This window comes from Brienomyrus brachyistius, unplaced genomic scaffold (assembly GCF_023856365.1).
Source record: "Brienomyrus brachyistius isolate T26 unplaced genomic scaffold, BBRACH_0.4 scaffold64, whole genome shotgun sequence".
NCBI classification, from domain to species: domain Eukaryota; kingdom Metazoa; phylum Chordata; class Actinopteri; order Osteoglossiformes; family Mormyridae; genus Brienomyrus; species Brienomyrus brachyistius.
The window spans coordinates 1,457,802-1,485,137 of record NW_026042339.1 but is presented as its reverse complement, the minus strand read 5'-3'; the positions used below and the strand labels follow the sequence as shown (position 1 = coordinate 1,485,137).

General features: G+C 48.4%; 1 protein-coding gene across 2 annotated transcripts in view; it reads left to right on the top strand.

Moving 5' to 3' along the window:
• The first annotated feature begins 258 nt into the window (after positions 1-258).
• The window catches only part of inhbab (inhibin subunit beta Ab), a 254,389-nt gene continuing 227,311 nt past the window's right edge, over positions 259-27,336 (top strand). Inside the window, exons 1-2 of one of the 2 annotated variants that reach the window (XR_007387437.1) lie at positions 259-739; positions 5,295-6,373. Coding sequence is in view for 1 of the 2 variants with exons in the window: in XM_049002158.1 (XP_048858115.1) it covers positions 307-739; positions 5,295-6,079 (1,218 nt within the window). In the remaining variant the exon portion in view is untranslated. Of the gene's footprint in view, positions 740-5,294; positions 6,431-27,336 lie in introns of those variants that run through there. The other variant, XM_049002158.1, reaches the window with a different exon arrangement.

Genomic DNA, 27,336 nt, shown 5'->3' with positions numbered 1-27,336 from the left:
GCGCTGCTTCTCTCCAGAGCCAGCAGCCCTCCTGCCCTCTCGCTCCGTGCATTTCCTCTCAGCCAGGGATTGTACTTTTTCCTCTGAAGTTACGCTCTCGTTCTAGCAAACTTTTTTCAAACTCACACACTCGCGCGCACACGCACTTGCACGCACGTGAGCTGGTGTCCGACTCTCTCCGGTGTGTGAACGCAGACACGCCGCAGCCTCTTTGTCCTTCTGCCCGCGGGGGGGTGGGGGGGGAGCGTGTGTGTCTCTGAGCTCTTAAGCGCTGTTTCACCGCCTGCCAGTTGCGTCCGTCGCAGGATGTCTTCGCTGGTGCTGCTCACGGGATTGTTGCTCCTGCTCTGTGGGATCTTGGCCGGGGGGGGCTCTCCCACCCCCAGTGGGGTCGCTGCAGGGCCGGCACTGGCCAAGGGGACTGATCAGCTGTCGCCCCTGGCCACTGACTGCCCGTCCTGCGCGCTGGCACGGATGGCGAGGGAGGGGGCAACGTCGGGTCAGCAGGACATGGTGGAGGCGGTGAAGCGACACATCCTCAGTATGTTGCACCTGAGCGCACGGCCCAACATCACGCAGCCAGTGCCTCGCGCCGCCCTGCTCAATGCCATCAAGAAGCTGCACGTGGGCCGTGTCAGCGACGACGGCAGCGTGCAGATCGAGGACGAGGGCCAGAGCCGCGCCGAGATGGACGAGCTGGCCGAGCTCACCTCCGAGATCATCACCTTCGCCGAGGCAGGTGAGCTCTGCAGATGTGTGTCCACGCCCTCGTCTGTGTGTATGCAGGGAGCCCCGGCGCTGCCCTGCCGGTGCGGTTCTAACCCTCTCAGGCAGGTTTGTAAACCTACTTCTTTGAAGGGGCGCCCCCTGCTGGGTGGGGAGGGGTGCTGCGCGCTGCTTAATTAAGAGCACCTGCAGATATCAGGGGCTTAAGGAGACCTGTTGACTTAAAAAGAGAAAAGCAGCTGAATCAGTCAGGCAGCGCCTCCGCACCCCCCCCCCCCCCCCCCCCCCCCGGCATCTGGTTACCTCCTGCTGCTCAAAAGAATCGCACCGTAATCATGTGTAAAGACCCCGCTGCCCTGGGCTGTGGCCCCGTGTAGGGCTTTTGTGAGTGTGATTGTGGGGGCTGCCCCATCTCCGGCTTCTGTAAAGGCTCCCGCTGCCGGGGTTGGGGTGGAAGGGGGCGCTATCTAGTGCAGGGTCACGCAACCCTGTCCGTGGGGGCACTCTCCCGGCATAACATTCTGTACTCCACGTGCTTCCAGCAGAGTATAGTCGAGGTTCTAACCACCCGCTCCCCCGGTTGGGTTGGGTTGCGGGTTACAGTGGCTGCCGACTTTACTGGTACTGACAGAGTTACTGGGGAGTGATGCTGACCGGCTTCATTGCCCGCGACTGGTTTTAAAACCAGCTGAGAAGTTCAGCGTGAAGCTACAGAGGAGGGTTTGGGGTGGGGGGGACGTGGAGCTGGAAGGCAGCCGCAGAGTTACGGCACTGGGAGAGTGAGTCGCTAAATAAACAGCACCTGAAGGAATGCAGGCGAGTGCGGCAGTGAGCAACAGCCCGTTGGGGGGGGGGGGAGGGAAGGAGGGGGCGCCGCATCCAGCCAGGGGGGTTTCCAAGAGTTGGACACCCACAGCCAGGGGTCAGCGCCAAGCGAACAGGGTTTGACACCCCAAGGGTGCATAGGACCGGTGCTGAGACAGACCTCCTGGCTGGCGGAGCCACGTGGCGAGCATCCCGTCCCCCTGAGCCGCGGGATCCACTCCCCGTTAGCGGAGCAGGGAAGCGGGAGGCAGAAGTCCCCCGACCAGCTGGAGATGCCGACTCCCTTTACCCCCGCCCCCGGGACCAGGCTTCCCCCATATTGACCCACGCCGGAATCGACTTTCCCCTCCAGTCGAACATGAGAGCCGCGCAAACAGCAGCGTGTGCTGTTGGGACAGCTGACCTCTCCCGCTCTCTATCCCTCGGGGCAGGAAGCACACTAATCGCTCCTGTCTGCCGACATGCCTGTCCTCTTTCAGGCTTTGGGAGCTTTTCAAGTTAAAAGTGAAATATGAACGACTTTCCTGTCCTCAGATGCTCTGCAGATATTCACTTAAATAAAGTTAGACGCTTCTTACTGTACATGTTACTGTACGCCGGGCTGCCAAAGTTTATTTCCGTAACGTTCATTGTTCGTCATTTTCCCGACACAGTAGTGCATTTCTCAACAACGGCTGGCATATTAACGTCGAAGTGCAGGCTGGTGTGCTGCTGTTTATCTGGCTGTGCTTGCTGTGGCCGAGGGGTTTGGTCTAGTTTACGGGGCAATGTAGCGGCATAGAAGAACCGTATAAAGAGTATTTATATGCCAAAGAAACTCCAGGCTATTTGCAGCCTGCTGGGATAAGGGCCCATCGAAGACGTGTGAAGCTGAAGGTGTTACCGAGAGCTGAGGAGGACCGGGTCCGGTCCAAATCAGAGGACTGGCACCAGTGTGGAATAGCACCATTCAGCTGAACGTCATTTCTGGGGACTGTCTGATGGCGGGGGTCCCTGGGATGGATGATCTGAACAGAGATGCCTGTCAGACTGTTAGTGGCGCTCTGGTCACATGTCCACTGAGCTCCTTTCCCTTCGATTTTCTAAGACGCTTCACTAGACGGACCAATAATGCTTTTTTGGGGTGGGGGGGGGGGGGGGGGGGGAGCTTTCCGGCTCAGAGTTTCATTCATAAATTTGCTCTGTTTGCCGAACATTCCACCGTAGCCTGTGACGTCCGCTTTACGCCGCCGACATCGCACGGCCAACGCGATCGCGAAGAGGAAGGAAGACGACATCAGAACAGGAATGTGCCGCCCAAACCGCGGTTGGCCGTTTTCGGGAAGCCGAAGTGAAACCTCTGCCGGTTCCTTATGTTTCATGGCTAAAATGACGCTTCAGGCCGTTTTCCCCGTTTACTGGGCAGACTTTTCAAGCTGTCAGGGAGTCCTAGCATGTTCGTCCTCCACCCCCCCTGCCCGGTCTGGGGCTTTCCTGTCACCATTAATTAGGGGGCGTCGCACCCGGGCTTTATTCATGGCAACCCGTCACGCGGCCGGCCGACGTGCATTTGGGTTTATGCTCCTGTGACCTGCTTTCTGGCACATTAGTGGACGCGAGATCAAAGAAAATCACTTTTACCAGCTCAGGAAACCCAGGCCACGTTTGTTTATGTACAAATCGCGATGCGTGATGGCCGTTGTGATTGGGGATATCGCGCAGCCGGGCGCTCGACTGCCGGACGGACAGTCTGACAAGAAGAGAATGGAGAGAGTTATGTTCAGTTTTTCACTGACCTGCCAAGCATTTGCGCCCCCCCCCCCTGCCCTGGGAGAGGGAGTGTGAGATGAGGGCTTCCTCAGCAGATCCCAGAAAGGTTAGAATTGTCAGGAGGCTGTAATTCACCTCCTCGCCTGCTATGGCTCTGTTGTGGATCTGTGTTCCAGGCCATAGATTCACCTCCAGTTGAACATAGACCGTGAGAGTCACATGACCGACAGGGGGGAGGGGGTGTGGCTGATCTTTGGCCCACTTTTCAGTACTCACGGACTGTGGACTACCCCCCACCGGCACTCCTCGCCCTGTGGCACTATGGTCTTTAGAGTCGAACCATGAGCAGTTAGCAGGAAGTACAGTGAGGATTCAGGAGCACAGCCTACCCTGTCACTGCCTCTGTGTGACAGCGGTAACCATCGGTGTGACCCCTGAGCGACCCCCAGAGGTCAGGCTAGCTATAACCCCAATCAGGACAGATAAACTTTGCAAATATTAGCTTTGCTGTGGATTAATGCTACAAATGAAAAGCTATTTTTTTTAGCTGTTTTTTTATTATATGACTAGTTTCAGCTTTGAGGACAGGTAGCTGTGTCACAAGGGATATGAGTGTAACATAAGTGCCCAGGTGAGAACCATGTCTACAGTGAGCATCTGAAACTGGTGCCTTATAAAGCTTTCAGCTACAGTAGGGGTGGGGTTCGGGATCCCGGCCGGTGTCGAGCTTCACCCTTCAGAAATGAGAGGGGGCCCCTCCTGCGAGGGTCTGAGGGCCACACTTCTGAACAGCTTTTACCAATACAACCACAGCTCTCCTTGATGGGAAATATTACCTGGGAGGCACCTTATTGGAGCGGCCCACCCCCCCCAATGCGAGGGAGAGGCCGTTTATTGAACACGCTGCTCTTGGCGAGGCAGTTTAGTAAACTGTCAGACTCCCCTGTCCCTGAATCCTCAGGGTGAGGAAAGGGATGTGCAAATGTTGTTATCGTTCTGAAGATGTGTGGCTTCCGCCTCTATCATCCCGGGACTTGTGTCCCATGGCCCAAAGCAACTTCCAGGTGAGATCCTCCACCTGAAGGCCCGCATTCGCCCCCCTCATGCACCAGTGTTGGGGGCACAGGCAGACGGCAGGCCGGCTACTCATACTTCCCCATCAGCAGCTGTGTTTGGACAGCTCTGTGACGACTGTTTAGTTTACACACACACACTGATGCTATGCTATTGTTATTATTACTGTGCGCAGTCTGGATTAAAATGCAGCTCTAATCTCATAAACAGCCCACCGGCGTCTCCTATGACCAGACATACAGGCTGATTGCATCATCGACTGTCGGGAAAGAGTTACACCAAGCTGAGCTTCTGCCGGCTGCTGCTCCTTACTGGTTCCCAGCCATATGGCAAGGAAGGTCCTGAAGGGGGCGTGTTGGCCGAGGGTTAGTGAAAGTGCATGGTGAGCCTCCTGGAAGCTTGCAGGGGTCCAAGACACCGCATTTTTTATTGCGACTCTTGTTGTAGCACGCTGAACGTGCCTCACATCCACACCGGAACTGGGGGGATGATATGGCGTCAGAGAAGACATGCAGACAGCCATACGGATGGGAGACAGGAGAAAGCGTGGCTTTGAGCTCTGTGCTTCGGTGCTACTTCTGCCCGAATTTTGTTCAGCTGTTCGGCTTCCATTATGAGGACGTCATCCGTGTGTTAAAGGTGGTGGTCTTTTTGCACATGTCTCTAAAAGGTTCATGTCATTTTTTGTTGCATTTTTGTAAAGATCACTTTCGAATCCATTTGTGACCCTTTGTCATATGCCGCCATATCCATCTCCCTGCAGATATTCCATAATGTGGGCAGCAGTAACTCGAATGGGGTTGAGGTGAATTCAGAAAAACCGGCAGACATTGGGCAGCCCTGAATCACGGGGGTCCTTCAGGTGCCAGTGAACAGCTGCTTGATACTCAAGTTGAAACGTTCCTCTCTGCTCTTTCCAGGAGATTCTCCAGATGCCATCAACTTCCAGATCTCGAAAGAAGGCAGTGACATGTCTCTGGTGGAGCAGGCCAATGTCTGGCTGTTCCTCAAGCTGGCCAAGACTAACCGCAGCCGGGCCCGGGTCACCATCAGGCTGCTGCAGCGCCAGCAAGCCCCGGACGGACAGATCCGTGAGGTGTCCATGGCACAGAAGGCTGTGGACACGCGCCGCAGCGGCTGGCACACGTTCCCGGTGTCGGGCGCCGTGCAGACACTGCTGGAGCAGGGCGCCAGCACGCTGAGCCTGACGGTGTCATGTGAGCAGTGTGCCGAGTCCAACGCCACGCCGGTGCTAACCCCGGCCTCCAATCGCGAGCGTGAGCAGTCCCACAGGCCCTTCCTCATGGTGGTGGTGCGCCAAGCCGGCAACCAGCCGCACCGGCGCCGCAAGCGGGGCCTGGAATGCGACGGCAAGATCCGCATCTGCTGCAAAAAGCAGTTCCACGTCAACTTCAAGGACATCGGCTGGAACGACTGGATCATCGCCCCCACCGGTTACCACGCCAACTACTGCGAGGGTGACTGCCCCAGTCACGTGGCCAGCATCACAGGCTCCTCCCTCTCCTTCCACTCGACGGTGATCAACCACTACCGCATGCGTGGCTACAGCCCCTTCACAAACATCAAGTCGTGCTGCGTGCCCACGCGCCTCCGCGCCATGTCCATGCTCTACTACAACGAGGAGCAGAAGATCGTCAAGAAAGACATCCAGAACATGATCGTGGAGGAGTGCGGCTGCTCCTAAGGTCCGCGGGACACGGGAAAGCATCAGCCCACTACGCCTGTGCGTCTGTGAGGGGGGAGGCGGGCCTGGGATCAAGGGGGGCGGGGCAGGGCGAGCGCGGCCACCAAGCCACCATCCCGCCGCTGGTCATGGACTCGAAGCCTTACTTCGAGACGACGCCAAATTGTTCGGCAGTGAGTGAAGCTGACAGGAGGACAGTCTCTGTGGCACTTTCAGATTAAGAAAAAGAGAGAGATACGTAATATATTTTTGTTACAAATGGAGGTACGGCGGGGAGGACAGAGTATTTATGTGGTGAGGTACGGCGGGGATGGGGGGGTATGTGTATGTGTGTGTGTGTGTGTGTGTGTGTGTGTGTGGGGGGGGGGGGGGGGGGGGTCCCCGCAGTACCATGACGGAGCTGAAACGGTGCCTGAAAACCAGCGTACATCTATGCAACATGTCAAGTATTACATGTCATTCCTGTTCATTCATTTCGGAATTGTTTACCTGCTTAAAAAGGAAGACTTTTTGATACTTGTTTTGGAAGTACTTGTTACCAGTTTTAATTGTTGAGAGATACTTGAAAGAATTAATTTGTCCAGCTGCTGGAGCCAAACACTTCTCTACACAATAATAATGATTATTTCTATTATTTTTATTATTATTATTATTATTATTATTATTATTGTTTCTATTATTATTATTATTATTTTTATTATTATTATGTTTGTAATTTCTATTATCGTATTTTGTTTTCAGACGTTCTAAACGTTGATAATTTGCACTAAACCAACATCCTGACCAGTTTTTTGATCGAGAGGGAATCGGATTCTCGGAACGGATTAAAGATCCACATTTCACAGCACGTGAACGTAATAAGCAGAGAAGAAAAGCAAACATTAATCAGAGCCGCCGCTCGTAATACATCTTTAAATATGTCCTCTTAATGCACCAAAGATGTCGAGGGACCATCACCAGTCATTAGTGTGAAGCGACGGTCTACACAGCGTTCCATCAGGCGTTCTGTCAGAGTCCCGAACGTTCCGACACTGCTGTTAATCCGCTCACAGGACAGGACCCGCATCCTGACAGCGACTGAACACGCAGAACACGTGCGCGTGGAGGGGCAGGCGGGAATCGCTGCACATCTGCGTCTGATTCGTTTAGGAATTTCGGAACCGGGATGGGAGGAGTCGGGGGAGGGGAGGGGGGGGACGCTCTCCTCCCCTCCTACCATTCCGCGCCCCCCCACCCCGTGAAACAGATTCGCTGTGAGACGTTTATAATGCTGCACCCCCCCCACCTCTCCCCCCTCGATGTCATATTTAAACGGTCTTTCGGAGTTGAGATCGTCCTTGCTGGTGACGCTACTCCCGACTTTAATCTTGTACAAAACCTGGAAAAGAGACAACGGGACAACATGGTTGTGTTTTATTTTCTTTTTATTCTGCGTTTCTCACGGCAGAAGAAACGCCACCGGTGACCGTGTATGAACTGAGACTGAAAAAAAAGGATTATTCTGTATATACAGAGATTCTGATACGTTACATTGCTGTGTTGTACAAAGCAGATCAGTGCTTGTGGCTGTGTTTTTTTTATCTAATTTATTTTACAGTATTTTTGCTTCATTAAAGCTCATGGGTTGTACACTAGAACTCGAATCATCAGTGTGTGATTTCTTGACCTCATGTGGGCCCTGAAGGTTTGCGTCCAGCATCCAGGACTGATTCCCATGTCACTCCCACACTTTATTCATTCACTTTGTTCATTCAGTCCTGGACAGAGACCATCATGCAGGTCTGAAGCATGAAGAGTTGACCATGTAACACGGCATAAAAGGGGAAGTAAGTGTCACTTTGACCAGACTCTGTGCAGCTTACAGGCTGGGAGACAGTGGTTTAATGCTTGATAGGTATGAAAGCCGCTCAGCTGAGGAGATCTCCCAGAGTTAAGCAGATCAGCGTGGGTCACTGTGTCGGGAGCTACCTGTTTCTGTTTGGCATCTTCAAACAGGCAGACACCTGGCCAGATCGCAGCGCCATGTCATTCACCAGGCACCTTAGAAAGTCCGTCCATCCATCCATCCATCCATCCATCCATCCATCCATCCATCCATCCATCCATCCATCCATCCATCCATCCATCATTGCGGACTGCTTATCCAGTACAAGGTTGTGTTGGTCCTGGAGCCGGAAGCAGGGGGGCACACAGCACATGTGAAGGTGTCACCCCCAGCTCAGAAACAAACGCCTCATTTTCGTTTGGGGAACAAGCCCTGGGAATCCAGTCAGGGAACAAGCGTGCCTGACTCTTGAGGGTATTTTTAGGGTACAGCCTGAGTCTCATAAGCAAATACTGTCAGACAGAATAATCTGACCCAGCACCCAAAACAGCAAGATGCATCAGCGGTCAGGAATGTTTGGCTGGTTAAAGGAAATATTAACATTTCTGGTGCCACGTGGACGTTGCCTTTATGGTAATGAAAGGTTTAAATTACATTTTAAGTGCTGGGATTTTCCGCTTATAAAACATAACGTTGCGAGTTTCGTTACTGATTCCACATGGCAGGAGCAGCGTGGCCTCGACGTGGGTATGTCAGCGTCTCTGTGTATGATGCTGTTGTGGTCTGGTCTGTTTGTGGCTGACGTGTTGTCCTGTTTCATTTATTGTACCGCCCTTTTCATGAGTAATATCACATATGTTTATTTATGGGTTCATATATACACTAGGGGACATGGGGGTGTGTCCGTGTGACCCGTAGGGATTCCCCCACTCCCCATCCACTGCTTTGCTTTTGGGAGCAACCAGTATGGTGAGCTGCATATGTCTGTCAGTATCTGTTAGCTGCTGGACCATCGGTCTCTGACGACCATTCCCAGGTATGTCAGACGTCTCTAATCTACAGAGCATTTTGGGCCACACTGTGACATCGCACCTCGGCGCTGGGGTGCCTCGGCTCTCTGTGTCAGGTGTTCGCCCGTGTTCGTGAGGTCGACGTTCCACAGCCCAAAGACTCGTAGCTCCGATTTGCACAGACAATCATTCACCAGTTAGCGAAAGAAAATAACATGAAAAATACTATCAGTGAATCTGATTATTGAACGAACTGCAAAGTACCTCCCAGAACATGTGTACCAGAGGGCCACCTCTCTCTGAGAAGTCCTGATCACATGCAGGCTCGCTTTGTCCAATCACATCAATTTACACTGACAGAACCTGATGGAAATTCCACTACCGCCGCGGATGGATGTAAAATGTGACATTTGATACTATTAGTACTGCAGGGCTGATCATTTCAGACTGAATGTGGCCATACAGGACAGTGTTTAAGGACAAATGTTCAGTCAGAAATGAGTCCGATGCTCCGGAATCGCAGCTTGCAGTGAGGTATTTCGTTTGCACTATTTATCCGGTGATGCAACTGAATTCAAAGTATAGAAGTTTCTGCCCAAGGCCAATTTCTGACCATATACCAATGGAAACTCAGGAAATAAATTAATACTTGGGTTATTGCTGATTCATAATGGTGAACCACATGAAGTCTCTCAATGCTAAATCAGTTCAAAGCTAACCAGAGAGGTCCAAGGTTCTGCACCCTCTGGGGTTACTGACTAATACATGCGTCGTACTTGTTTCCAGGGGCAACAACCATGCCGAAAAATGAGAGAACGAGTTATCTCGAAGGCAGCATCAACAAAGCGAGAGCAAAGCAGCGCTTCGCCGCGTGCGGGCGGACCACAAGGCTGACTGCCAGAAAGTGACATTGAGCCTTAGCAGGAACCAAAACATGGGTCTGAACACCTCCCGACAAGGGCACTCCATGAAAAGGCCTCCAGGCCGGTAGCTCCGGACAACCACCATGATATGAGGAGGACCTCATGATGCTTTAGGAATCCACGCTCATTCAGAGAACCAAGGAGACACAGCAGTTCCTGTGAATTTATCCCTTCATTGGCAAATCACTCTCGTAGGCCACTACCTGTAAGTTCACAGAGGACCTGTAGGGGGCGACACAATGCGGACTAGCATGATGCCATTATAAGCAGGATATTCCCCTCTCCCAGATGACCAGTAGACCACAGGGCACAAGACCCTCAGAGGGAAAAAGAGTCGTAAAACAGCAAGTCTGGCTTACGCAGAGATCACCCTCAAGCCCTGACACTCATAGTCATGCAGAACAAGCTCTATTTTAACTCATATATGTATTGAAGGCTGTTTCAGCATTAATGTAGCATATCGAGACCTACTTCCCTTAGTATTAAAGCACTTAATTGTTTAATTCATGCGGCCAGTACAGTTCGACAAGCCGTAAACAGTGAGTCAGTTCAGACATGTCTGGAAACATTCAAACATTTTTAGCGTCTGCGTGGGTTATGTTTTATTTAATGTTCTATTGCATTTAAGACTCGGAGGTGGGGGGAAAAAAAAGTAAAAATCCCCTATTACGTGGGAAATTCATTATTCATTCATTTATTGAGAGATGCTGGTATATTTAGACTGTGCTTATTTGAGAGTGCGCTATGCGTCACCGTCCACTTTACACACCATTTGAGTGTGTAAACTGGAAAGCAACATGGTGTGTTATACTTTTGTAAAAAGACTCCTGGGATTACGCTGTTGGTCTTTTCCAGCGGTGGATAGTTCAGGTCCAGAAAGTACAAATCCAGACCAGGATTTTGTTTCAACCAACCAATAAAGAATCTCAGTCACTGAGTATCCAACTGGATGGTTGAAACAAAATATTGGTCTGGATTTTAACTTTCTGGACCTGAACTTTCCACCTCTAATGTAATCTGAGTCTCCAGCTTTATCTCCCTCTCTGTGTACATTTCTCAGATGAGGACCTTGCACGTATCAACTTTCCGACAGCGTGACACAATCCCGTCACGCGGAGGAGCCGGCCCTGAACTCAACACTTCCACCAGTGTTTGCCAAACGAAACTGCCGTCACAATTCTGCCCTATCCCCTCCTAAGCGCTATCGAGGCTGCTCTCCGCAGCCGCCCCATGACTTACCTACAAAATGACAGGGGAAGAAAAACACAGCCAAGCCATCAGATTCCCAAGTTTTATAACCGCATGCTCGGTGATAAATCTAACAGCGCAACGGCATATGTGAGGTTAAGCAAACGGCTTCTGCACCGACAGACGCAGAAACCTGCCCCCCCCCCCCCCCCCCACGGAAGCTGTAGCACGTAGCTTATATTTATCAGTCTGCACATTACATCCAACTGGACGAAAGTTACAAAATCAACCAAAATACAATCAACCATATTCCGAATTATACGCTCCTGTAGCTGGGTTCCAGAGACTTATTAATCATGCACGTATTAAGAAAATGGCACCAAAATAAACCAATCGCATGATGGAATTTTCAAGAGACGACATCAAAGTATATCTGATGTTGTACAGCAAGAAAAATCTGAGACTGACGTACTGACTATATATTGTCTGTTCTGTTCGCAGTTTTTGTTTATTCCACCCAGAAACAAGCAAGGACTCTAACACATTGTATTTAAAATGACTTTTTGTGTGGCAGTGAAACGTATCCACACCATACGGCCCCTGCCTGCTCTGTTCTTACTTGTGTTTGGAGATATTTTTTGAGTTTGGAAAGAGCGAGCTGGTAATAAGGTTTCTTACTTTGGCAAGTGATTGTGAACAAATGTGCTCTGTCATTATTTAAAAGAAGAATTACAATAAAAATAAAGGCTCCCTCCACTGATGCAGGGCTACTTTACTGAATTAGCTTCTCTAAAGCACATATCATATTAGCGAGATGTGGCCCCACACACAGCGAGCAAACCCGACACACCAGGCCGACATGGACCATTTCTGTACTGCGCTCCGCTGACAGACAGCAAAAAATATGGATTTGTATGCTTATTTACTTGCAATTTGGTGTTTCCAAGACAAGACACACTGCTTCGTTTTATGAATGCAAACAAAGTAATGTCAGCGATGCATGCGGTGCTGTTCCCAAAACCCACTGGTCCCGGTCGCAGATCGCTGGGGGGGGGGGTCACCGATCTTTGCGAGGGAGCAGTCACAGGCCGCTCACCCCGGCACACGGTCGTCCTGCAATTAATTCCCTTTGCGTGCTAATTGAACATGTCAGCTAGACATAACCGGCAGGAGATTTGTAGAGTTTCTTTACCTAATCGAACCCAGGAAAGGCTTTGATAGCCCGAGTTTGCAATCAAATGCGCAAAAAGCGAAGCAGCACAAATGCATTCCCGTTCCAAGTAACTTTCCGAAGTGACAGAACGGATGGGAAGCACATGGATCGCAGTATCTCCGAGGACACGCTGCTCTCATTAAAAGCATGTCAGTGCCAGTGCAATACCACGTTAATAAGTCTTGATTTATACATACTGGTCATACATTTAGACAGTGTGAGACCAGCTGATCTTCCCTGGGACTCAGTGTAACCTGTGATCTCTCACACAGCAGCCCTGAGGTCGAGTCCGTGCTGAAGTGTAAGACATGCAGCCGAAGGTAAAGCTTTCCTGTCGGGTGGATCCAGACTGTATCAGTCATCAGTGATGGATCATGCAAATGATGATTTTTCCCCGTTGCATTTATTGACCAGTCACAGAATTATTGGAATCACTGTCCATGCAGTAGAAGTGTTTCTTTGTTGTTTTTGGAGGGGGTGCGGGGGGAGACAATTCAAAGTAGGTATGTATAATGAGATGTCATGAAAGCTAATTCCAGAAGGGCGGCGTTTTGCGCCCCAGATGTGTTCAGGAGTCACCAGGTCGCTGACATCCCTGTTTCCAGCACATGGGATCATTCCCATTCTCCGAAGAAGCGACATTCTGCCAGAATTCCCTGACACTGGGGGAAAAGAGGCTGCCATGTTTATACCTGTTTTGGGCGTCTACCAGACAATAAATTACATAAAGAAGGAGCCTGTAGATACAGGCACAATGACCTCAATCTCTGTGTATGTTTAACATGCAATTTCATAACAAGCTATCTTGGGCATACTGTACTTGCCGTTTTACAACATTTGTTTCTTTCTTTAAAGGTTAATTTTACTCAAATAGTGAGAGAAAGTCAGGAGGCTACGGCAAACAGAATCACATGATACAGGCACTTGGCACCAACTAGCTTTCTGAGTCAGGCCAGACCTGATGGGGCCAACATGACCCAAAGCTAAACAGAAAAATTAAGGGAAAAGCAAACAAATTTGCAGATGACACTTTGAGGAACAAATAAGTGAATAAACATGTGGACATTATGGGTTTTGAGACCAGCGTGGACGCTGGGGTCTGGGTCACTTGTGGGAAACCAAGACAATACAACAACGTATACAAACTGCTTAGAATGAGGAACACATGGAACCAATCAGGATGGATAATCAGGGTCACCTGACTCTCCTTCCAGAAGGGCTGGCAGGCAGCTTGCTCTAACACAGATGTATCTGTGTTTCCATGAAAAATGAAAACTAATCGTGCACGCTCTCGGCTGTTTGCCGTTATTGTCTTGAAACTTTCATTGCTTCATGCATGTAATCCTTCAGTAGTTTATGCATGATCTGATACATTTATGGTCTCTCCTGTGATTTTTGCAGTCCTCTTATGTGAATATGTATTTTAATGCCCAGAAAAGCATGACCATGCCCTAGTTTTCATCACTTGATACAGAAATGTTGACCCGCTGACCCGACGTCGCTCTGCATGCAGAATAACGCTGCAAGAGATCAGGAGGTCCTGCCAACCCAGGACCAAATAACAGAGTAAACAGAGGTCATTTCAGGAAAAGATGAAAACAAAAAGTGATGTGACTTGTCTCTAACATTGCAGGCCGCCATGTGATGTGACTTGTCTCTAACATTGTAGGATGCCATGTGATGTGACTTGTCTCTAACATTGTAGGATGCCATGTGATGTGACTTGTCTCTAACACTGCTGGATGTCATGTGGTATGACTTGTCTCTAACATTGCAGGACGCCATGTGATGTGACTTGTCTCTAACATTGCAGGACGCCATGTGATGTGACTTGTCTCTAACATTGCAGGATGCCATGTGATGTGACTTGTCTCTAACATTGCAGGATGTCATGTGATGTGACTTGTCTCTAACACTGCTGGATGTCATGTGATGTGACTTGTCTCTAACATTGCAGGACGCCATGTGATGTGACTTGTCTCTAACATTGCAGGATGCCATGTGATGTGACTTGTCTCTAACATTGCAGGACGCCATGTGATGTGACTTGTCTCTAACACTGCCGGATGTCATGTGATGTGACGTCTCTAACATTGCAGGAGGCCATGTGATGTGACTTGTCTCTAACATTGCAGGACGCCATGTGATGTGACTTGTCTCTAACACTGCCCCGGACGCCATGTAACACTGTGCTTCTCTGCAGTCAAACTGCCCATTCGGTAAGCTCCATTATCACATCTGACAGCTGTACAATGAGCTCCTTTTCCCTCAGATGTAACTGAAACACGGCACGGTAAGAGACCGAGGCCAGGAACTCGGGAATGATTCTCAGAGGGTCTAGCTCCCTCTCCGAGCCTCTGTACACCTTCTCCATCTCCACCAACGTCTATTTTAAGTTCCTTGCTCTCGTTGTGCCTTGCATGCAAATACTCGATTAGTGCTGATTACCGTATGATTTGGATTTGCGGTAAAGATAGTCAGAATCGTGGTATGATGAGAGACCAGCGATATGCTGTACATGCTCTAGGTCCTGCCTGCTGCCAAACCAGGACCCACAGGCTTTAGAGATCCAATCAAGCACCTTTGTAATCATCACTTCATCACTTGATACAGAAATGATGACCCGCTGACCCGACGTCGCTCTGGGAAGTTTGCGTTTGTTGGCGTGAGCGAAACCTTTCTAACTCTGCTGCTAGAGCTTCACATGATGACCTGGTTCCCACAGAAAGGAAATGTGGTGTAACCCAGGTGAGGTGTGTTTCCAGTGAGAGGCACCAGGCAGTCTCCCCAGCATGGTCGATACGGAATCCGCTTCTCTGGCGGCCTGACCCGTGTGATCGTAGCCTGGGCCACGCCAGCATGGGGAACATATGGCTGGGTGACATTCTACCTCGTCGGAGGAGGAGCACCAATCAAACACCTGTCCCCCTGAATGTCCCCTGTGAAGCCCGCCGCGCTATCGGATGAATCTGATATCTGCATTGTAAGCTTTGGGGCTATTCCCCCCCCCTCCCCCCGCCCCCCAAAGAGCCGACAATGTGCTTTCGTAAGACTGACCCCTGGACTGACGGTGACTTTATGTGAGGAACCTCCTGGGAACTCCACATCAGAAAGAATTATTTCAAGGCTGCCAAAGGTTTAATCTGACACACAGCTCCGAACATGGTGCAAATCAGCATCCCTATTGGGCCGTGGAGAGGAATCTGGCAAAACTGCTATTAATTCAGCTCCTTGGGAAAAGGGCTCGCCGTGGCTACATACAAATCCCAGACAAGGTGGTCTGTTGTTTTTCAGGGCTGAGAAGAACATATCATCTCTGCTGGCTTCCAAGGATTTTGCCTAGTGACAATAGGAGTGAGAGTGACTTGGAAATCTAACACTTGCCTCTTTGTTTGTCGTGGAAAATTAGAACGACACTCAACAGACTGTACGGCTCCTCTGTTATCTTTACAAACTTTCCGTTCTCTTTCTTCTCCCGCAGTGATGTGGACTCCTTTATGGTTATGGTGTGCTGCACACGGGGCTTCTGTAAACTAATACCCCAAGAGAATACAAAAAGCACATTCAGGACAACACAGCGCCCCAAATAAACACATGTTGGCATCGGAGCAGCAGGAGTTTAATTTTCAAGTCCATTGGTGCGATGACCCAAAATGGCATAAATGAGACCACAATGTGATTATTTGCAGGGTATATTTCTGGCCTGAACATGATCACAGCATTTAATAGCTGTGCTAAGGCAGAACTTGTGATGAAACTCTTACAAGAAGAAGCCCTTTAGATTCCCAAGTCCACACACGACTACATTGTTGTGCTACTTGGTGGAGCCGGCAACATAATATATAAAGCTATAATATTCACAGGTACGTGCTATATTTTTATTGATGGACACATATTTAATCATTGCCAATAGCATAAGTCATCTCATGGCATGTAACCCAATTACAGTCTTCACTGTCTGATTTTACAGGTGACTTAACACTACATTGCACAAATCAGGTTCTGCTGGACCTCAGTGGCTCATGGGACTGTGCTTTTACCGGGGGCTATACCCATTCCTGGGGGAAGATTATATGCTCGAGCAGACCTTGGGATATAGACGCCACACCTAACTGGCTTACCAGGGTGATGGACGGTAACTTGGTAGATTGCGGATGCAACGGAAGCAAGCACTTTATGGTGAGTAGAATAATCCTCATCAAAACTTAAACAGACAGGCTGGCTCTTTCTCACCTCTAACATGCCGATGTTTTATCGTTAAAGGTCTCCACTCAGCTAAATTCCAGCCTCACAGCTTTCAAAGAGAAGCAAGTAGACAAGATGAAGATTGATTATGATTGCACACCTTATTGTAAGTCCAGCTTGAAAATGATACCGCGTGTGTGATGCTTAGACGATGACCAGATGGGTGTTTGAAAGAGCTGTTAATCAAAAGGTTCAAAGAGACCTCCACTGATGTGTTTGCAGCTACTTCTGTAAAAGCAGGCGATTCTGCGTGCATATTAAAGAAAGAGGATTTTTAAATTTCCCATCCCGTTATTTTTTCCTAAAAGGATTACCAAAATATGAATATCAACATATTACTCCAGCATTTTAAATGGAAGCAACTATGTGGCCGGGAAGCATGTCCATTATTAGTATTTCGTTGCCATGTGACACTTCAAAATTTGTGCATAAAAACCCATGAGCAAAAAGCAAAAAGTGAAAGAAACATCAGACTCAAAATCTTAAGTGAAGATAAGCTTCATGCTCTGACTGGAAATGAGGTAAAGATCAGCTTCATGCTTTGGCTGGGAATGAGGTGAAGGTCAGCTTCATGGTCTGGCTGAGAATGAGGTGAAGATCAGTTTCACGCTCTGACTGGGAATGCAGTGAAAATCAGCTTTATGCTCTGGCTGGGAATGAGGTTAAGATCAGCTTCATGCATTGGCTGGGAATGAGGTAAAGATCAGCTTCATGCTCTGACTGGAAATGAGGTAAAGATCAGCTTCATGGTCTGGCTGAGAATGAGGTGAAGATCGGTTTCACACTCTGACTGGGAATGCAGTGAAAATCAGCTTTATGCTCTGGCTGGGAATGAGGTAAAGATCAGCTTCATGCTTTGGCTGGGAATGAGGTGAAGGTCAGCTTCATGCTCTGGCTGGGAATGAGGTAAAGATCAGCTTCATGCTTTGGCTGGGAATGAGGTGAAGGTCAGCTTTATGCTCTGGCTGGGAATGAGGTAAAGATCAGCTTCATGCTTTGGCTGGGAATGAGGTGAAGGTCAGCTTCATGCTTTGGCTGGGAATGAGGTGAAGGTCAGCTTCATGCTCTGGCTAGGAATGAATGTACAATGAGCTTCACTCTGTGACGGGGAGTGAGGTAATTATCAGCTTTGCATTCTGGCTGAGATCGAAGTAGCAATCAGCTACACGGTCTGGCTGGCAATGAGGTAATGATCGGCTTCCCGTTGTCTCTGGGAATGAGGTGAATTTCAATTTCACAGTCTTATAGGGAATGAGGTGAAGATCGGTTTCATACTCTGAATATGTGGTGAAGATCAGCTTTACGCTCTGGGTGGGAATGAGGTGAAGATCTGCCTCTTGTTCTGGCTAGGAATGAAATGACAATCAGCTTCATATTCCGACTCGGAATGAGGTGAAAACAGCTCCACACTATGACACTATGGACACACTATGGAATGAGGTGAAGATAAGCTTCACATTCTGGCTGGGAATGTAGTGAAGATCAGGTTCACGCTCTGGCTGGGAATAAGGTCAAGATCAGTTTTGCATTCTGGCTGGCCATGAATGGATAATCAGTTTCACATTGTGGCTGAGAATTAGGTGAATATCAACTTCATGTTCTAGCTGGGAATGAAATGAAAATAAGCTCGACACTCTGGCTGGGAATTAAGTCATGATCAGCTTCATGCTCTGACTGGGAATGAGGTGAAGATCAGCTTCATGTTTTGGCTGGGAATGAGGTGAAGATCAGCTTTATGCTCTGGCTCAGAATGGGGTAAAGATCAGCTTCATAGACTGACTGGGAATTCAGTGAACATTTGCTTCAGGTTCTGGCTGAGAATGAAGGAACAATCAGCTTCACACTTTGCAAATGAGGTGAAGATCAACTTCACACTCTGACTGGCAATGAGGTGAAGATCAGCTTCATGCTTTGACTGGAAATGTCCTGAAGATCAGCTTCATACTTTGCATGGGAATGAGGTGAAGACCAGCTTCATGTTCTGGCTGGGATTCAAGTGACAATAAGCTTCACATTCTAACTGGGAATGAGGTGAAGATTAACTTAACGGGAATGTTGTGAGGAGTAGCTTCACACTTTGAATGGGAAACAGGCGAAGATCAGCTTTGCATTCTGACTGGAAATGAAGTGACAATCAACGTCATGCTCTGGCTGGGAGTGAGGTGATTATCAGCTTCACAATCTGACTAGGAATGGGGTGAGGATCAGCTTCACATTCTGGTTGGGAATGAATGGAAAATCAGCTTCATGTTGTGGCTGGGAATGAGGTGATTATCAGCTTCGCTCTCTGGCTGGGATCAAAGTAGCAATCAGTTTCACATTCTGGCTGGCAATGAGGTGATGATCAGCATCACATTATCTCTGGAAATGAGGTAAATATCAAGTTCACATTCTGATAGCGAATTAGATAAAGATTTGCAGTTAAGCTTAGCGTCGAGCTTTTAATGTGAATGAGTTGAAGATCAGCTTCACGCTCTGGCTGGGAATGAAATAATGATCAGCTTCACACTGGCTGGGAGCGAAGTGAAGATCAGCTTCACACTCTTAATGGGAATGAGGTGAAGATCAGCGTCATGCTTCGCTCACAATAAGGTGATGATCAGCTTCATGCTCTGACTAGGAATGAGGTGAAGATCAGCGTTACCTCCTGTTTGGGAATGAGGTAAAAATCGGCTTTGTGTTCTGGCTGGGAATGAGGTGAAGATCAGCTTCACACTTTGACTGGGAATGTGGTGAAGATTAGCTTCACACTCTGACTGGGAATAAGGTAAAGATTGCTCTGGAAATCTTTCTACATAAATATCCAGTCTGATTTTTAGTTTAAATATCTCTGGTGTGTGTGAGCTTTTATGGGGAAGGCCCTGACTGTTTCACATTAAGGCATGCAGTTTCATTTTCACATGCCTTTCTATCACATAAATGTCATAGCTGTCCAGATCATTTCAGAAACCTTTAGCGCAGAGGAGTTTTTGCTGGACTTATCAAATTCGCGTTGCTCAGTGGCTTGTTGACTGCAAGTTTCTCTTGCTCTCCTGTTCCCTATTTTATGAACAGCAACATCTCCAAATTGCAATCCAAGACAATTTGCTAAGTTTGCAGGCATCATTAATGTATATTTACTACTTCCTAAACATACACTCTCCACCCTGGTCATTTGACCACTGGGCGCAGGTCCTTCCTGTAGCAGGACTGATGAATAACACAGATGGATTCATCTGGAAACTAAATAATGAGCATTCTCCTGCCAAACCTGCAGCCTGTGCACCAAATGTCCCCAGAAGTCCAATCGCAAAAAAACATCCCAGTTTCATCTCTTTTTTTAAATATTGAACATTATTTTAAAAAAAGCATCATTACAGTATATGCTGGTCTTGTGAACAGACACCTAAAAGTAAACATTTCTGTCCAGTGAGGGAGAGGAGGGCAGGGTTTCTTACATCCTGACACTTGTTCGGCAGAGCACCGTGTGCAGCAGATCAGGAAGGGCGATGGCCAATGAGGGCGAGACCCTGGGGACATAGGGGGCACTGGACAGAGGCTAAACTCTGCAGGGCAGCCTCTGCTTTGGGAAACACCCAACCTCTGCTGCTGTGCACAACGCAAACTCAGGGTGATGCAATATTTGCAGGCTGGATGGAGGCCGGATTCCCCTCTGCTGGCTCCGCTGGGCTCTGCTGGGCTCTGCTGATCATCCACGATGCCGACTCTTCAGCCTGCCTGCCGGTCGCGCTATTCTGTCACGCTCTGCTTTGGACTGGAAGGAGTGCAGAAATAAAAAACTGCCATCCTCAGTACCCTGGCTGCTAGAAAACGATTGATACGCTAATAGCAAAGCTATACTCTGAAATATATACTTTATTAATGCTTCATACAAAGATAATTTAATCGGTGCTCTTCTCTTGTCTGTGACACTGATAAATCACTCTTTGAAGAGCGGCAAAGAACAGTAGCACTGTTTAATAAACTAACAACAGCCATTTACCAAAACAGTGGCTCACCCCTCTGTCCGTGAAAATTTCAATTCATGAACGCTGAATTCAGTGCCGTAGATAAGTGGCAGGCGGTTATAGCCTTTGGCTTGGGACACACTTTTTGCTAGCATGTATTTGTAATAACATTTCCTATTGTTTTGGATTCCCCACAGCAAACAGTTCTTGTTCAATTGATAAACTGGCTTCTCAAGCTAATATCTGAACAGCTGGGATTTTATTGGGGCCTTTTGCGCTCTGACTAGATATACCACAGGCGTCAGTAATACAGGCTAATTTTTTAAGCTTGTGTGAATTGCGAATATACTTGAGAATGTCATGATTATTAACCAATAATAAAGTCATATGATCAGAAATAATGCTAAGGTCCATACCGCCGGAGCTAGGGGTTTGAACCCTGCCTACACCGTGGGGGTGGAGGTTTGACTCCCGCTCACATTGCCAAGGCCCAGAGATTGAATCCTGCTCACATCTCCAGGGCTGGGGGGGTTTAAATCCTACACACAGCACCAGAACTGGGGGTTTGAATCCTGCTCATAGCACCGGCGCCTGGGGGTTTAAATCCCACTTCACACTCTGACTTGGAAGAGAATACAGTGCAAAGATGAGGACAGATACAGGGGACAATAATGGGTGAATGGGAGGAGCACTGAGCCTCAGGCAGAAAGGCCTGGGGACGGCTGCTGTCTTGGGGCTCATTCATTTCTTGCCTATCTGTTTGTCTAGCCTCAGTGGCAGTGACGTCGCCAGCACAGGCAGCCATTGTCCGAAGCCTCTGCGACCTTAGGGGCTCTTGGGAACTGTACAAATATTTTTCTTGCAAAAACGTCAAGCTCTGACAGATTTATTGTGTCGTGAATCCTTTATATACTCTGCTGGACGCCAGGAGCTCTCTCCTGGTGACTTTACGATGGGGGGGGGATTAAACCAGGTGTACATGTTATGATTGTGATCACATGCATTGACAGAAGATTTTTTCATTGCAATTAAAAAAATCCAGAGCTACTTTATATCGCGTGGGCGTCTCACTACAGTGGATTCCTTCAAAAAACTGCTAAATTGAGCATATCAGCACTGGCCAATCCGGACCCAGGATCCAAATGTGTCAAACCACTAATTCACATTCAGAGTCTTTTTATTAAGCCTATATATATTGTAATGTGACACAAAACGTGTGACGTGATTCTCTGGGGCAAGAAAACACAGTCATTGTAATACATGTACAGTTAGAAAATGTCTATTATTAGGACAATTAAAAATAAATATTTTTTCACATACTTTAAAGTGGGGGGGGGGGGCACCCCCACAATTTCAGCAGAATGTGTGTGCCCCAGTCACGCAGACATTTACTTTGGCTATACTGTCAGATGCCAGATAAACAGCACTCCTGTGTGACCGCTCAACACTCGACTCGTACTGTCTGCCATAGCTGCAAACCATATAGCAGCTGATAAAACTGCAGGCGAATCATTAAAACCCAGACATAAATATTAATTTTTTTGCCGGCGGTTACTGCATTTCTCATTTTGTGGTGTTGAATGTGATGCATATTAAGGGGAAACGTTTCAGTCTGCAATTATTTGATTAATAAATGTGTGATATTGCGTATGTGCGATGGGTTCTCGTACCCAGTCAGCTGGGGGGGTCTCTAGCGCCTTTTACAGATTGTGAATGACTGGGGGGGAAGGGGGCTTGTGTTTTTAGGGATCTGCCCCCCAACGAATTGAATCAGAGGGTCTGTTTGATCTTTTTTTTTCTGGTGTGGCATTTCTTTGATGGGTTTACAGGGGATATGGCCATCGCACATGAATCGCTCGGGACTGAGAGTAACGCCGTCATAAGGTTATTCCCTGCAGTGGCCTGGCTGGACCGGCTAAATGCTGAAGCGCCTGTCTCGTCCAATTAAAATAAACTCTGTTGCCCAGCTGTGTATGGAAATACTGTCTCAATTGCAACAAAATCATCAAATCATCACCATGTGGAGGACATTAAACTATATGACAGACTTTGGCGAGGTCTCCATTCCTGATGGACTTGGTGCGATAAACTGAAGAGTTAAGGGGGTGAACTAAGTGTCACACCAGACCTTAGAGGTATGGCTAGACCTGACCTGAGCACCTGATGGATTCCTGAACAGAAGAAGAAGGACAGCAGCACGGATGAGTATGTGTGACCAGATTTGAAGTTCCCCAGGAAAGTGCCCGAGGTGTTTCCGAACCTTCTGGCGCTTGTGTGAAATCTTCAGACGTGATTTTCTGAGATCTGGATGAACGTCTGTGAGGAGCACATTTTCCTCACCGGCAGCGAGTCCCAGTGATGCAGGAAGCGTGACATAATGGCATCACACACAGTAAGATCCGGGATGACCGCGGGCCAGATCCGATATTGCGCCGTAGTTCGGATCACTAGCATTTTGTTTGCTGGTTTCATCAGCGTGTCCTCGCAGGGACGAGTTTAGAACATCCTAAAATAGAGTACCGGAGGGGAAGCAAGTTTTCCTCAAGGTCCACAGATGATAGATATAATCATGACAGTCACTTACGACCTGAACAAGCTGCCAGGTCCACATGGAGAATTCATACTAACTCGACTTTTCCCGCAGCAGTGGAAAAGATGCAAGTTGCTGATGAAGCTCACGGCCCCCGGACAGTAATTAACGAGGAAACGGGACAGCAGAGAGCTCTGCTTGGGAAGGGCCAGTGTTGGGCATTTCTGGTCCAGAAGCTATAAATCCAGACAAAGATTTTGTTTGTACCAACCAGTTGAGGACTCTGTCACTGTGACTCTTTGTGCTTAACCGATTGGTGCAAACAAAATCTTGGTCTGGATTTATACTTTCTAGACCAGAAATGGCCAAGACTGGGATGGGCACATATAAAATGAGGTATCGCTGCCACGATACCGCCGATGGGCCTAAGCGGAGCATAAACCATCTGATTTTGCCGCATGATACACAGTGCGTGGTTTGGTATTTTCAAATGATCTTTTTTGTTCCCCATTGATCATATGTGACTCATTCATGTTTTCTTGCCGTCAAAAATTCGGAACATCCCCTATTGTGATAATATGAAATCAGCAGCATGCGAGTGTGGATAGTGAATGGAACTGGACCAGAGTAAAGGATAAGAATGTGGCATAATTATTTGAATGAAATGTTGAGCATTTTAATAAGTCTCTATATTCGATCCAGTCATTGAACTGAACCCATGGAAACTCCAACAAGGAATCTATCAATGCTAATGATATTCAAATGAGATGCAAAGGTTTCTGGTTTTTATGAGAATAACATAGTTATTTCTGAAGAGTTGAATCACCGAGGGGGTTTCAATGGCACAGGTTGATTAGTCTAATAAGAATTTCTTGGAAACTTATTGCCTGAGATGATTGAAACCGCTCTTCCGCTTCAGTGACGTCAATCTCCACATGAACAGGCCTGCACTGACAGTCACTGGGGATACAGGGCAAACCATAAAAGTCAAACAATATCAAGTAATTGTGTGATAATAGCCACTGGGAGAGTTCGCGAGTGTGGGCTGAGCTGGGGGGGGATGCATTATACATATTTATTCTCGATAAAATACTGGCACTCCATGCAACCGGCAAATCCTCAGCATAGCTGCCAAGGCACAAACAAATAAGCTGTAAATAGAAAGTAAACAAACTTTCATTCACGGTGAGTGATGGTTGCTGTCCACAGCCAGCATGTACGCAGACTCAATGATTGCACTAAAAGCCCAGCTTAGAACGGTACCAGCACTGAGACGCAGACTGGCTCAAATCGTCACCGGTCACTCATCCCTCACATCAGGAAAGCGTCTCCATCCAGAATAGCCTGCCTGACACCTGAAAGCATCTTTCTGCAATGACTATGTATTTCCGGTTGTGGGAATCAGCAAGAAGTATGTGTTACATAATTTGACAAATGGCCTTTGTCTTCTAGTGCGTTGTGGTCCCGGCTGGCGAGTGTTCAACACCGTCGTAGTGCCAGAGGTGTTTCACTTCCTGTTCCTCCTTTTTAAGAACTGTAATAGTTTAATCCCCAATCATTAGTCTTAGGTGTGTTGTTAGGGTCCCTTGAGGATCCCGTCATTCAGCTACGGCGGAGACGCGGCGCACAGAGCCGTCAGGGAAGCACATCTCTGTTCAGGAGATGCCTATATTTGGGAGACCTCAGCCCAGATCTGTCAGAGAGGAAAGCGCGGAGTCGCTGTCGGTCACGAATCACAGACGGCGAGATGGCGGCTGCTGAAGGTCCTTCAGAAGGTGGGAGCCGACTCACACCTTCTATGGGTGAGTAAGTCACAGTGCAGCACCTCCCCCTCATGCTGGTGTGCAACATGCAAGCCACTTTCTTCTGGGGGGGGGGGTGCAGGAAAATGCTGACTGATACCAGGTGGGCTGAGGTTTCTGTGGGGCAGAACGGCAGTAAAGGGATGACCAGCCCCCCCCAAGCCCCCCCGCCGAAAGCAAAATAACGGCGACCGCGGCGCTCCCAGCGGAGGAGTACCCATGCGCTTAACGAGGGTCCTGGCCGGACTCAGAGCATCTGTGTTGTTAAGTCACGGCTCAGCGGTGACGTGGGCAGCCAGCTCCTCTAATTAGCGGGTGCGCTTACATTTGCACGTCTGGGTAGCAGGTGCTTCAAAACAGAGAAGATAAACCTCAATTTAAAGGGCCTGGCTTCAAACGGACGCGCGATACTGGGGGGTCCGAGTTCGAGCCAAGGTTTCTTTTTAATGACCTTTGGAAATATCTTTGCTGAAATAGGTATGTTGTAAGACATTTCAAAACTAACGTGATTTTTTAATACAAGCATTAAAGAACATAGAGTTAGAGAATGACAATAGAAATGTCAGAAACATTCTGCAACGGGCAGTAGTGAAAAAAAGCAAAACAGCTGAAAATACTTTCAAGGTTCACCTAACCCCATACAGTTAACACTTTGCCTGAAATCATGGAATATTAACACCTTCTAGTGTACATTTTAAAGAATTTTAATGAAGTCTCACTTCAGTTGCAGGATGGTTACTTGACTGCCCATGAAACATCTGGAACTGTAAACCTTCATAGTAAAGGTACAGCGGAAATCTGCTACTAAGTACCTGTTTCCAGTTACCAGAGGTAAACTAATGGCGTTATCAGCTAATACATAATTCCGTTATTAGGATTAAGAGCTAATTATCGCTATTGATCTAAGACTATGTGAATAGGCCTGAAATTAAGTGGCACCCTTTTAAAGGTAACGAAAGGAGCCAGTGCATGCCTCTCTGTTTTTTTTTTTCAGAATATCGGTGGTCGAAGCCCTCTGGTGTCAGGCTCTGTTTGTGGGGTTCGCTCTTACACAGTGTGTGCATCGTAAGTCAGCTACACCGTCACGTCAGGCCTCCTGAAAAGCCCTATCTAGCCAATTGTCAGCAGAGCACGATGACTGCAGACACAGAAATAATTCCCCGTCTTTGCATCCGCCTTCCTGCACCCCCCGGCCCTCCTGGAGTCCCGTTCCGGGCCACTCTGCCCGGGAGACTCTCGCAGGCATCTGGGAGAGCACTTTGACCACAGCACAGAAGTGTCTTTATTAGAAGGAAGCTGTCACGGCCAGTCAGAGTTGCCTCCTAAGACTCGCGATCCCTGCACCGGATCCCCACAGCCGGATCCCCACAGCCGGATCCCTGCAGCCGGATCCCCGAGGCCAGATGGCAGAGCACTAGGTCCCAGGATTTTAACATCTCTGACTGGCTGACTGCAAACCTTCGAGGTCCGGTATTACCATCACGCCTGGAGTATTAAGCTTCAAAGTCCTGGCATTACTTTTCTCCTTAATCACACTGCAGATCCCTTCAAACTTGCAAGTGGAAATGAAACAGGAAGAAGGAGGACAGTGAGATGCATTGTGCATGTTTAAAATGAAGTACAACATGCTTCATGGTGAGTAAGAAGCTCCCAAGGACGGTGGTACTGGAACGTGGGGGATGGCCGGGCCGTGGGATGGCGGATTTGAGACCAGGAGGGGGAAGGTGAGACAGACTCAGCTACGTTTCAGTGTGTGTGTGGAGAGGGTAGACTTGTCACACTTGTGGTGTGAGATAGTGTCGTGGGTGGCCTAGTCTGCTCATTAATGCAGAGAGAGGAGTGAAAATAGCGACACACGGACAGGACCTTCTATATATACCATGCATGAATCTGTGGAAATCTGTAAGGCAATGGCGTCCGTGATCCGCCTTGGCTCAATGAGCTCTCATGTTGCATTTCGAATGCCTGTGATTAATGAGCCACGCTGTTTTCTCAGAAGTTGCTGCGCTCCCAGCTCTCAATGAACGGGCGCCTTCCTCTTTCGGCCTGACGGCAATCGCACGGCGCCCTTTCTCCATGGCATGGGCACACTGGCAGATTCGGGGGGGGGGCCAGCATTTGACGGGGGCTCTCGAATATGCAGAATTATATGTCAAATTGGGCCCGAGGTGGCTTTTTGCCACAGGGCCTGGAATTTGTAGGTACGCCCCTGGCTCGCGCTCGTTCGTGGCCTGCGAGGTGGCCTCAGGAAGAGCTCGGCCTCAGACACATCAGGCCATCCTGACTCAAATCCCAAAACGAAAACCCAGTAGCGGGGCCGGAACATTCCAAGCACGGGGACAATCGGGCTGTGTGATTGGCTGTTATTGACCACAGAGGGGCATCCTATAAAAAAAATAAAAATAAATAAATAAACGTTATTTTTTGACATGCAGTGAGGGCAGTTTCGAGAAGCAAAGAAGAAGAAGATGATGATGATGAGTTTAACAGCCCGCCTCTAAATAAGGTCACAGATTGACAATATAAAAGTGGAAATAGAGAGTAAAGCATGACAGGATGAATTCTGCTTCCCTG